General features: G+C 43.5%; 1 protein-coding gene across 2 annotated transcripts in view; it reads left to right on the top strand.

Annotated features, from left to right (window-relative positions):
- The window catches only part of setbp1 (SET binding protein 1), a 38158-nt gene extending 27212 nt beyond the window's left edge, over positions 1–10946 (top strand). For both annotated transcript variants that reach the window (XM_082553657.1, XM_082553658.1), the window contains 3 exons: positions 75–282; positions 400–1468; positions 6041–10946. In XM_082553657.1, the coding sequence (XP_082409783.1) occupies positions 75–282; positions 400–1468; positions 6041–6546 (1783 nt within the window). In that variant the 3' untranslated portion in view covers positions 6547–10946. The remainder of the gene's footprint in view (positions 1–74; positions 283–399; positions 1469–6040) is intronic.
- Positions 10947–13629: the final 2683 nt, after the last annotated feature.

Raw genomic sequence — 13629 nt, 5'->3', positions numbered from 1 at the left:
TGTTCTGTATGTAATAGATTGGCACGCATTCATTTACCTGCTGTTTTAATGTGATTTATGTTGTGTTTATACAGGTACTCATTTGATCTGTGTGGGTTTGAGGCTGCGGAGGCAGCAGCTTTGGAAGCATCCAACAGAGGTGGCAGAACACGCTGCGAGCGCCAAGTAACGGCTGTCGATAACTTTCTGTCGCAGCAGGAGAAGAAGCAAAAGCATCATCGGCGGAAGAGGAAGTGCCTACAGAGTCGGGATCATCTTCATTTTCTCTCTGAACTGGACGAGGTTAGAAACACTGTAACAAATCCTGCGTGTGAGCCTTTAACAACCGCTCTAATGTACAAGCGTGCACTAAAGGGTGTTTGTTTTTCTAAATGTTTCCTCTTTCCTTCCTCCCTGTAGGTCGTGTTAAAGCTCCAGCAGTTACGAGTGTCTCACAGACGATTCACCTGCTACCCCCAGCATCCCTATCCTTCCATTTTCCGCCTCAACTTCCACCATTACTACCCTATTACCTACGACTCGTACCCTTGTGACTCCAGTTCATACCTCCGCAGGAGTGCTGATCTGAAGGCTAAGAGGAGACGCGGTCGTCCAGCCAAAGCCAGCGAGCCAATCACATCAAAGCTGCCTTTTGTTCAAGGATATGGTTATCCGCTGGCAGGGGGAAATTACTATGCAGCACCGTATGCGATGCCTTACGCTCCTCCTCTGAGTCTGGGCTACTTTCCCCCTACTCCCCCATTTTATCTGCCCCATCACTCGCTAGGACCGGCGCCCCCATCTCCCTTCATGAGACCTGCTGTGCCCCCTCCCAAGGCTTTCCACTCCAGCGGACACTCAAAAATCCAGCCTGGTGCCAAGCTTTGCACCACTAGTGGTCCACTTCAGGGGCCATCTGTAAGGGGAGAGGGTTTGGGATCCCTGGGCAGCAGCAGCGCAGGTGGTCTTGCAGGGGTTCGTCTCCACAAGAGGAAGCACAAGCATAAACATAAGCACAAGGATGAACCTCTTCTTTCACCACGAGACCGGCAGGACCTGGGAGGGCTTTTCAGCGGAGCTAAGACCAATGCACGCCTCAGCATGCTGAGTGAGAGGAGAGACTTGGCCAGTCAGGGTCCTTCAAAGCTTCTGGACAAGCAGAGGAGCAATGGCAGAGGCTCTTCAAACCTGGGATCCAGCTTAGGGATTTTTGAGTCTGACCAGCTGTCATCACACTCTCTTGCTGACAGTCAGTTCCATTCCCTTCAGACTGGGCAGCCTAAAAAGAGCTTCATGGGCAGCTATAGTAGCCAGTCGCAGCGGTCAGAGTCAGCGTCTGACCTATTTTCGGGGTCACAAGAGGACGAGTGCGGCGGAAGGAACAGGCGGACGAGGCTCACTGTGTTTGGAGATCAGGGCTTAATGTCATTCCAAACGACGAGGCAGGAGCCAGAACAGATGAACAAGTGTCCCAGTCCCTCCCTCACTGGTAAGAGAATACGCTATATTTATGAGAAAGCGCACTGCATTGCATGTTGGACTTATAATAAAAACAGCAGCAGTTGTTTTCTGTTCACTGGGACAGCATGATAAAGCACATTGCTTTCTTTAATGAAGTGTTGGAGGTTTGAGGTTTGCCTAAAACGCAGTAACTCCTGTTGTTTGCTTGTCTTTGCTTATCCAAGCCGTTCATTCATGGCTATACACAGGCTCACCCAGTGTTCCAAATCTGAGCTGTAAATATCATTCACTGTACGGGGCCTACAGAACCATAATGTGACTCCCCTAAAAGTAGCATCCAGGAGCTGCATTTTCCAGTCTAAACTACAAATGTGCTCACCCTGTTAAATATCTGCACACCCGCTATAACATCAACACGGCCACCACTTTGAAGCAAATGGTTATGTTAATGTATTTGACTGCTCTGCATGACTGATGTTCATTTACAATTAATATACTGGAGATTAGCATATAATTGCACAGTTAGAGCTCCGGTTCCCATTGTGCTTGTAGAGGGGGGATAATGTTTAGCTGAAGTATGTTTTATGTTAAGTTACATGTGCACAGATTTGCGTTTTGGATTGGTGGTGAGAGAGATATGTCCTTTACAAAATAACAGCAACGTTGTTGTGTCCATTATCTTAAATGTGGTGCACATGTTCTGTTACGTGTTTATGTGAACAGACAGCGGTGCGTCCAAGTAATGTCCAAAATGTATGAACAGCTGTTTGCACTTGTTCCTTAGTGATTTCCCAAAGTTTATATGCGCTATATAATGCGCGAGGGAGTGAAGAGTCCAGACACAGGCTGACTTTACCTCTAAATAAACCCATGAATGGATCACATGTGGAAAGCTTATGATCTGAAGCATCGGCAGCGTGTAAGCAGCTGACATTACCAGCAGTGGACCTTATTACATCACATCACTACTTATATAAAACAACAAGGTTCCTATCTGTTAGACAGAAGTAGGAGGCCGGAATTTATTAATGAAAGAAAAACCATACGAATGATATTTGATACATGATACTATGCTAGCCCGTGGAACTGGAAGAAAGAGACACATACATGCTTTTACTAATCACTTATATGTGATCAGAACTGTTAATGTAGCCAAATGAGAGCATGTTTGCCAAAAAAAAAAAAAGGTTATACACTAATATTAAACTCTGTTCCTGAGTGTTAATTGACTTCAGTTATTTGCTGGATTATCACATTTAGTCAGTTAACTGGGTTTTCCCATTTTAAATGTAGATTTAGTAATGCATGTCAAGGTGATTCCTATTATAAATATGCTTATGCACATCATTATCGGGGCTTAAAGCAGACAAAGAGACTGGGTAGCACCGAATTCTCACCACCCAATGAATGTGTATTTTGGTACATTCTGTATTCTGCTGTCTTTGAGCACATCTGGCTGGGGATAAAGAGAACGTAATGCATGGATGGAGACGACTATAATTCACCAATCGCTCCTACCTCCCCACCCTGCCTCCCTTCCCTCTCTCCTGCCAATGCTTTTGCCAGAGATATATTATTCACACAGTATGATTTATTTTCTACAGACACGCCGTAAAAGGCCCTTGCCTGTGTTAAAAGAGCTGGCTGGTAGCCAGGGGTTTAATGACTGGGGCCTAGTCCAGTGGCGGGGAGGAGAAGCCAGGGGCTCAGTTAGAATACACCCCCCCGCCCCAGGGGATCCAGGACGGATGACTCATATACACCCCCCCCCCCTCCCCCCATAATGACTCCTCCTCCCCCAACCCATCCATATTATCCCTCTAGTGTTGTTATACCTCTTCTACCCTCTGTGTCCTTCCCTTCCCTTTTGCTGCTTCTGCAGTTCTTGCCCTTGCTTTCCCCCTCTGCCTCTCTCCCGTGGTTCCCACATCCACACGCAGATTTCCCCTTGTTCCTCTGCCTCATCTCTCTCTCCATCTCCCCCTTCTAGCTCTCTTCTTCTTCCCTTTCACTTTTTGCTTTTTCCCTTGTCTCCCCTCCCCCTCATTTTCCCATTACTCTCTTTACTCACCCCCCCACCCCCCCACCCCCACCCCACACACACACACACTCCTCCTCTAGCATGACTTACTGCTTCACTTCACAGCTTTAGTCCAATTAAAACACAGACGCATGTGCATGAGAATGCTCGCTGCACATGCAGGCGCAGGCCCCCGCATACACACAGATATACGGGTCCCCATCCAGATGTAAAATTCATACTATTATCTGAGCGTGCAACAATGAGTTTGTCGGTCATGGACAAATCATTAAGCACACGCGTGTCTCTGCGTGTGTTGTGCGTTTGCTTCTTAAGCAGACCTCGCTGAATCAGTTGTAACTTTCTTACATGAATGTCTGAATGAAAGTCTTTAATGAATAATTCGGAATAATTTTTTGTGGCAAGTCAAGCCAAGTTGTATTTATTTTGCCCAGTATAACAAATCACAGATTTTCCTCAAGGGGCTTTGCAGTCTGCACAGCATATGACACACTTATCTGGACTGATCCCCGGTCCAGATAAGATAGGACATTTGATAGATGCTCTGTGTACGCCATAAAACAACATAGTAAATTACCAGTGTAAACAGACAGGATGACAGAAATAATAGATAATAGAGAAGCGTAGATTTGGGAGGACATCAAGCAGCTTTCGGTTAGGGGGTCGAGAGTGCAAGAGGAGAAGACGAGGATATAGATTAAGATCCAAAACATCTGGAAAGAGGCACCCACTGCCAGGATAGAGAAGTGACTGGACCTGCGGTAGTCCGGCAAGTCACGCAGCTTGTTTAAACACATGCACAGACCTTCATCCAGAAAAAAAAAATTACACTAAATGACATACATCAAGGATTATTTTAATCTGTCTCCGAAAAGTGCTCTCAGCTACAGCACAGGCAGTGGATAAGTGAGCATAGCTGTGACTTCTTATTTCACAGAGAAACAGGTTCTCGGTACTATACTGCCTCTCACACTGCTGAAGGTCACTGGTTTTATGTTCCGTGTATGGAGCTCATAAATTTCTGCTACTTTGTAGTGTGTGTGTGTGTGAACTGAGCATGTGCTCACTTCTGCTGCAGCTCATAAACCACTGCTACTTAGTGCTTTGTGCATTAACTAATTTCACTGTCAGGCCCGAATTTTTGACCAACAACAGCGTGATATTCTTCTGCGGTTTGTATGGGAGGTAGTTAGGCGGCTTTTTATCTTTCCCTTACTCTTAATTCATTAGCAAACAGCTCTGTGCGGTGCTTTTCAAATTTTCATCCCCATCATTACCATTTGGTCTCTTTAAGATGAAAAAAATATTGTATTCTGCTAGTTGTGGCAGTTCACTGACGTTGTGCAAATCTTTAAAAAAATCTATTAAATATTAAATGCTTCCCCCTTATGTTTTATGAAAGAGACATATTCTAAATGTCTTGAGCATCATTTTTCACACATTTTCCTGTAACACAGCCAACAATATTTAAAGTATAAAACTGAAAAAGCATCTTTGATTTAATGTACTCATCAAATGTTAGAGCACTGAAGAAACCTGCTACACCATATCAGCAGGAGTCTGCGGGAAAGGAAGAAAGGCTAGAGCGCAGGAATCCAGCAATAGGAGTAAGAAGCTCAAGGAAAAGAGACGAAGCATGTTGCGTGCACACTGCTTGGGGACTGGTGGTTGATTGTGCTTTTCCTCCATTTTGGCTGTGGCTCAGTCCGAGCCCCGGGAACAGTGCCCAGACAGGGAGGAGGGGGAAGCGAAGAAATGGGACATAGATGGGAAACAAAAAGAATGACAGAGACAGACTAAGATCAGGAAGCGGTCTCTGAAATAAAGATGGAAATGAAATGGTGCAGTGTTACCAGTTTAATTGAAAATTAGAGAGTAGCATATTGCCGCCCATGAAGAGACGAGTGGAAGAGAGAATGTGAGTGACGGGGAAAGAGTAAGGATAGAGCAATGTGTAAAGGGCATACTGCCCAGTTCACCAGTGTGACGGAAACAATATGGCTCCAGTTTCTTCTGCTCAGCCATTCTGAACTGCTGAATTCATTTTTTGTGCATGTGTATGTATGCATCTGTGTGTTTTTGTATCTGTGTCTGTATGCGCATGTGCATGTGGACAAGAGTGCCGATATGTGTGTTTGTGTTGCTGTGTGTGTTTAGCTTTTTGGCAGTCTGTGCTCCAGATGCACAGGGTTGTTATTGTGTAGCGACATATTAAATGGCTGAAGGAGACATTTCCTGCTAGCAGAATAGGATCTCCTCCTCTCCCCTCTTCTCTCTGCTCTCTAGTAGACAATTACAGGATAGGATCTGCTCTCCTGGCTCAGCTGGGATTTGAAAAGCTTACATGAATATCTCAAAATTAGCAGGAAGCTCTTAAAGCAAGAAAAGACTTTCTCTCCATGAGCTAAATTGGCATGATGTCTTTCCTAGTCTTTCCAAGACTGCTCTTTTTAACTGACACGCAAGCACAAATGGTCCTTTCTTTTTATAGACCTTACTTTGCTCTTTATTTTCCTTGACATTTCTCACCTGATTCTTTCTCCCTCTCTCCTCTTCCAGGTGTTCCCAGTAAGCGGAGGTATAAACGTCGCGAAGTGGAACAGATCCAGAAGGACGTAAGGAGGATGCATTCTCTGAACTTTGAGCATGTGCAGAAGATCCTTCGTGCCAAGCGCCTGCAGCGACAAGCCAAAACAGGAAACAATGTCATCAAAAGACGACCCGGACGACCCAGAAAACAACCTCTGGAGGAACCGGAGCCAACCAAGACGAGGAAGGAAGATTGGGCTGAGGTTCGAGGCTTGGACATGCTGGCTAGCAGGAGAAGTGATGAGAGGACTCTGGGGATGCCTGTTCTGGAGAGGTGCGATAACCTGCCAGGCAGACACAGCCTCAGGCCGAGCCTGACCCCCGAGCCTCTGGAGTTCTCCAGTCACGATTCCATCTCAGCAACTATTGAGACTGTGGTGCATCAAGCGCGGTCTGTGAATCCACTGGCCAAAGGGGGGAAACGCAAAGGAAGGGGCCTCAGCAGGGACGAACTGTGGGCTCCCTCCAGTCACTAGACTCGCAGGAGAAAGCACCTCCAGCAGAACTGGAGAGCAGTTAACGGAGGCAGTGTTTCAAGCCTATCAGATGCAGTGCCCTTAATCTTGGGACTCCTTGGTGCACTTTGACTTGTTCCTCCTCTCTGATTTGTCGTGAGGAATACAGTGGGTTGGTGGAGCCAGAGGAGAGAACACTGGCCTGTGCCATCCCTCAGTTTGCTACACCCAACCAGACATGGGCCTTTCAAAGATTCATTGGACCTTTATTTACAATGGCACTATATGGTACTATTTGATACTGAATCTGATGCTCTAAAACTGTGTGGTACTTATGATAGTGTAGGATATTATGTGACTCTTTATGTATCTGATACAGTGATGTGTATGGTACTTTATGATACTGTATCTGAATGTGGCTTCAGCCATATATTTACCAGCAAGGGGAGGGGGGAATGGTTAATATAAAACTGTGCAGCTCTGCTTATTTTTGCCTTTCTGAGGAAGCTTGTCAAAAACATGTGGAATAATAACTTCAGTAATTAAGCCACCTTACCCTATTACTTTCCCTGTTTTGCTCCCATTCATCTATACCTTCCTAGTGTCCTCGCTCCCTTTGAGAAGTAACTGATACTTCCTGGCAGCTCCGCACTCGTGGTCCCCCTCCCTGCTTGACGCTCACCCCAATTCTTTAGCCCTCCCTGGTGCCTGCCGCTTAAATCCATCCCCCTTTGTCCTCTCACCTATTCCCACTAATGTTTTACATCTCCATTTCTTGAGCTCCCTCAACCTACCCGCTGTGTCATTTTTTTCCCTCTCTCCCTGCTCAGGCCTCTCCTGGGCAGTGACATAAAGGCAATATGGTGGGTTAGACTGTCCCAGACTGTACATAGAAACAAAGTCCACTGTTGCCTGCCTTGTACAATGGGAAAACCAGCTCATAGATGTGTACTGGCACACAGTATATTAAATAGAATTGTTGTACCATAGACAATGAAAGTGTGTATTGTTTTATAACCAAAAAAACAGACATGGGTGTGACTCAAGACAAGCTTGTTTTCAGACAGACAAGAACCACATGTATTCATTCATACACTCATTATTGTGTTTATAAACAGGGGGCATTGCATACAGGAGGAATATCAGGTGTATTTTTGGTAAACCTTAAAAAATTGGTTAAATGCACTATTAAAAAAAGACAACAACAAAAAAAAGACATACACTTTCATCAATCAAATGCAGCACTTACATGCTTGTTCCAGCCTTATGTTTCGGCATTCGACGGTGTGGTTATCCAGTCCAGAGACCATACATTATTTTAATCAAATTGTATATGCAGGCTGCGCAGCCAAAAGCGTCAAACCGAAGCCCGCCGAGTCTGAATTGGACAGTTCAGCAGAAGAGGGCTCACACAGTCAGTGTTTTGAAAAAGCTAATCCCAGTCTTTCTACTTAACATAATTTTCAATCCATATCCTTGGAAAAATATTTTTGGAAAGTAAATCCAGTATTTAGATTTAGAAACCAAAGTCTCAGTATTCAGTGTATAATTTAAAAGTATCTAAATCAGAGTTTGACAAACTCTCCACCATGTTGGCACCAATGTAAAGCATTCCTATGTGCACTGTAGAATGTAGCCATCTTGGATATTTTTTTTTTTTTGCGTGTGTCAATATGTTAAACCTTTGTTAAACTCTATCGACAGTATCTGTGGCTTTGGGTAGTGGTTGGTATTTTCTTGATTAGGTGTTTCTGAATAATAAGCAATGGATCAGTGTTTCTTTGGCAACCTTGTTGAAATTTTGTTTCAGGAGATTCTGTTTTGTTCGGCCGGGGGTGGGATTCTCAGTTGCAGCAGTTCGACTTGTGCCTTATGTTTCTTTCTCTCACAAATTACCATTTGACCTGAGGAATATGAAGCGGCAAGGAGTGCCCCAGACAACGACCCAAAATGTTCATGATTGTGCAAATGACACGTGTGTCTTATTCACGAGAACCCCGAAACTGCCGGCGTCCCTTCACAACTTCCATAGTTAGCATCTTCTGTCGCTGGACACTGCTGTCTGGTGTCTCCCAGCTTCCTCCTGGTTTATTTTCTGACTCATATCATCATAACAGAGGTAGAAGGGCTGGACTGAAGGAGCTATTATATTACTGTTTTAAATCCGCATCATATACCTACCTACATACTGCTATAGCAGCGGAGGTGGACAGTGTATCAGATGTGTCTCCATCCAGTGATATTGATTGTACCCAGAGTCTTAGATATATAATTAAACACCACTTACTCTGCCCAGTAAATAATGAGAGATATAACTGATTATATACTTGGCAAAGGAGGAACAGCCGAGATTTTTATGGAAATCACGTTCTCGTACATTGTTGTTTGCTATGCATCAGGCCATGCCTGGCAGTGACCTTAAAAGGAATTTCTGTTCTGGGTCCACCCTTCGACAAAGAGAAATAAGTGGTCTTATTTACTCAATAAATTGAATTCATGTATCAAGAATTGTGAATAATACCAGTAATAATTTGTAATAAGTTGTGCAGAAAGTGACTATCATCTCATGAAAACTATAGTGACTGCAGCTCTATGCAGTACAGCCTTAACCAGATGTAAAACTACAGTATTAATGTGTCTGTTGTAAATAGTGTTAGTATGTCCATCCTGCATGGATACCAGTTAGGCTCAGCTATGCTGGGACTGTCTCCTCAAACCACAGTAGACCTTATCTCTCTATCAAGGCTGCTCAAGACCCAAGGAACTATTCAGAAAAATGACAACTTCAAGTGATTTTAATATTTGACAAATTCCACTGTCTATTGACAGTCATGGCTCCGGCCGGCTAAATTACACCGAATGCTAAAACGATTTGCCTTACCGCGCTTTTTAAAAGTTGAGGATAGAAGCCCCAACGTCGTGCACTCGACCAAAAATAGGAAATCCCGGCTGACTTGTAGCTACTTTGCCTGCGGCCAGCTTGGGCAGCGCCGTAGCAGTGAGTAAGTAAGAGGGTTGTTTTGTTCGGGGAGCTCTCAGAGGAAATAGCCAAAAATACACTCGCCCTGATGTTAGTGTGCGTAACCTTGCTTTGCTAGGTGGGTCTGCAGTCTGTTGTGGCAAAGATGGGGTCTAGAAATGTGAGGCGATGAGGTGTAGAGGATACACACTTGGCAGCTTACTCCTTCATACTGTGGTCAGTCAGCGGTCTCTGATGCTAGAGTTAAAGACCCCAGGTGTTGTCTGTCCTGTCTGTCTCTCCTACCAGCCAATGCTTCGGTGCCTTCTAACACTGACAAGTATTGTCCTAATCCAGAGCTTTCACTCTACACAGAGACCGCAGAGGGGATGTGGTTATGTATAGGGTTCAAGGTCACTGTTGTTGTGATGTACTTAGCAGCCAATCTGGACCGGTGGCTACCGGAGGCCCCTAAACACTGATGTAAGGATCCCTTACCTCGTCTTTGGCTTCAGCACCAAGGGCGGCGCAGCAGTGTTTGACCTTACGTTAGCGGTGTGGGGTGTATTTCCTGTAGTGTGCATTTACCACTTCAACACAGCAACTAGGATGAGAGATAATGGCACCTAAGTTTTGATTTCGCCCCTCGTTCAATATGTAGCGTGCTTTGATGTGCATCCTACACATGGAGCAAGGGGGTCGTGTGGAACAGAGCCTCATAAATGTACATGTAGTCATCCTCACAGCATACGTTACCATTTCTAAGCTATAATGTTCGAAGCTGAAAGTGCAGATGAAGCATTGAGAAAACCAATAAATGTACTTCTTTAGAGCACAAAGTGAGCTCTTCTAACAGTGTGGGCATATTTTAGTTTGTATACATAGTGTATTTGAGCCTTTTTCTAGAGTGGGTTTCCTTTATTTGCATGCTCAACTTGATTGTATGCATAAATATTTTAGACAAGCCGAAAGTTGAATTTCAATTGAATTTGAAGGAAGACTTGTACATTGTTTGATATGTTTCTTTTTGTAATGAATTTTTTAATTCATGAAACATTTTTGTACATTGTATGAATATTAAAAACTGCAAATATTTGACATATAGAGTAAATACTAGAGGCGCATGCATATGCATATATCCTTCACAGTATGTATGTGTAAAATGTACACATATATTTTGTATTTGCATTTGCTGGCATACAGATATGTGTCTTAAGCACATATATACCTGTAATATATATGTATATCCATGTCTGCTGGCATGCTTTTGGTCATGTTTATCTTTCATGATCTTGTAGGTTTCTTTTTTTTAATTATTATTTCTCTTTCCTCAAAAAGAAAGGCTCATTCTTTTGCTACCCTTCTGTTGGCTGGCAGCGTTGAGCACTTATTACGAAGAACTACAGTTCAAGTTGTTCATGTTATCCATTGTGTGAAATAATAAATGACTTTATTGACAGTTGATGGGATCATTTGCTTCTTTCTGGTTAAGACCGTATCGCATTCGATTTTCCGATCTGTCTGATTTTGTGATGAGAGCCAGGTGCTTCGTGGGTGTGTGTGAGTGTGTGTGCAGCATGCATGTGCACGTAACGTGTGAGGGGAGTGCGATGACAGGGGACTTGCTGCACTGTTGGTGCTGAATGTCAGATGGTCTCGGTGAATCAGTACTACTCTACAATGTGTCGAGGTTAAACGAGAGGGAATCCTCTCATCAGATTATAGCACAGCCTCATTCAGTCTCTCACACACACACACACACACACACACACACACACACACACACACACACACACACACACACACGCATACCTACACACTCTTACTCTTGTACTTGTTCATTAACCAAGCCTACATCTCTAAATCGTCACTGCACTAGCCCATCAGTGTTAGTTCTAGGTGGGCTGGGCTGCAGGCTGCTCTGTTATTGGACAGAACTGAGTGGGAAGTGCCCCACTATTGGCTGCTGCCAACTAGTAAAATTCTTCTGTTACCATGGTTGCAGGGTGAGCTGCCCAAATGTGTCTCAGTGTATCTTGTAGTGCTGATTGAACCGTTGGCACCGCCGGTGTTGTGGTAAAAAAAAAAAAAAATCTCCCCCTTCATTTGATGGCAGTCAAGGCTGCAGTGGTGCTGCACCCAAATCACTCACTACTGATGCCTGTAAATGAGCCCACGGCCCCACTCCACCCTCTGCACAGGAGGATGAGATAGATCACAGTGAAAAAAAAAAAAAAGAACAGCGAAACACATCCTGTATGATGGATGTACTCTCAAGCAGAAGCTACAATTAAAGGAGGGAAAAGAGAATCATCAATCTGATGATAGGTGGATTTTCTCACAGGGTTTAGTGTCAAACCGCGGTTTACTCTGAGACACTGTGGTTGACTACATAAAACACATGCAATATTATCAATGATTGGATGAATGCCCGTGATAATTAAAAGTCATCTGGCTGAAATGGGCAGACAATAACTTAAGTGATATTACTTCAAAAAGGGAAACTGGAGCTTTCAAAGGGCACCAGCTTCCTCCAGGGTATCCATGCAGAGAAATACTAGCGTGATAACTACAGCTCTGCCCATACGAATATATATATATCTATAGATATATATATATAGATATATATATGAATCTGTTTATAATTAAGTTAGAAATAGATTCTAAGCAGTCAGAAGATGGAGCCACCATCCTGGACAAAAGAAAGAAAACCACTGGGAATTTCTGTCACAGGTACTTTTTGGTATTCCTGTCTTATTGCTCCACACTGTATCTAAAACTTTTCTGTTTCATGACAGTTCTGTGAAGGCTGATCTGTTTATGCCGAATTATTCCAGTAAAAATATTTTGACTGCTGCCACTGTGGCCCACCTGTTTGCACAGAAGACCTTTAAATCACTTCTGCAGGGGCCATCCCAGACCATTTCCTGGGTGACATTTCCATTACACTCAGTCTCCAACTTTCCTGTCCAATAGAGCCTAAAAATCCTAAAACACACCTTTTTCTTTTTTTCTTTTTTTGAGTAAAAATAAAAAGTTAACCAAAATTTTGGGAGGCTTGCATCAGTGTCATGCTGATGGTATTTGAAGATAAAGACTGTCTTGGAAATGCAGGGCTAAATACTTGGACTCATGGAGTGTAGGGGGAGAACATGTTTTATGAATTGTGGTTTGTAGCAGAGGCTGAAGGTTTGCTATTCTCAAACTTAAACAAAAGGCTCAAAAATTTGGGAGGATCTTCCTCCCAACCCTGTGTAGGTCCACCCTTTTGTGGAATGTAGATTTGGGGTTGAGGGAGAAGCACAGGCTTCTTAAAATATGCATAAATCAAGTTGACCAGCAGTTTTTAATTTCTAGGGTAATCTACTTAGTTCTTCTGACTTTAGATTGTCTCTTTGCAGACTGTACATTTTCTTGCAGGCAAAACTGACCATTTGTAATAACTTTAATTTTTTACAGATTGTAATTTGTAATGTGTTGAATTGTTTTTCTCATGGTCCAAAAGCTGTGCGTGTTGAGCATGAGCTTGCTTTGGTGATAGTGGTTTTTGGTAGTATTGTGATTGTGATCTCGGCTTGCTGATTTTTCTTCCTAAAGTCTCACCAACTCCTCAAATCAGTGTTTTAACCCCACTTGTATTCATGCGGCAAAGAAGCAAGTCTGTGGGAAGAAAAAGTACAGAAAGTGTTTTCTTTTTCATACCAACATCTGCAGCACAATCGTCCTAACTAACTGTAAACTAAAACAGCTGCTTGTGTCGTCTTCTATTCACGTCCATATTTATGCAAACCAAAGCAGCCTTTGTACCTCTGGAACTTTTATTTTCATGTTTAAAGCCTAAAATAATTTAAAACATATTTTCATACACATATACCACTTGGTGACAGTGTGCTGTAGTGGTTAGCACTGCTGTTTAATAGCAGGCCTGGGGCATTTACTGTGAAATCCGTATGTTCTCCATCTGCCTATGTGGGTTTCCTCCAGGTGCTTGTGTTTCCTCCCACAGGCCAAAGCCATGCATGTTAGGTTTATTGGTAATTCTAAATTGACTGTAGGCTTCGAATTGATAGTTTGTGGTTGTCTCTATCTTTATGTGATGGACTGCAGTTGCCAACCACTTACCCATTCAGTTTGACTTAGTATGG

This window comes from Aulonocara stuartgranti (genome assembly GCF_965226115.1).
Source record: "Aulonocara stuartgranti genome assembly, chromosome: 12".
Taxonomy (NCBI): domain Eukaryota; kingdom Metazoa; phylum Chordata; class Actinopteri; order Cichliformes; family Cichlidae; genus Aulonocara; species Aulonocara stuartgranti.
The sequence above is the reverse complement of the archived record's forward strand: the minus strand, read 5'-3'. Positions and strand labels throughout refer to the sequence as shown.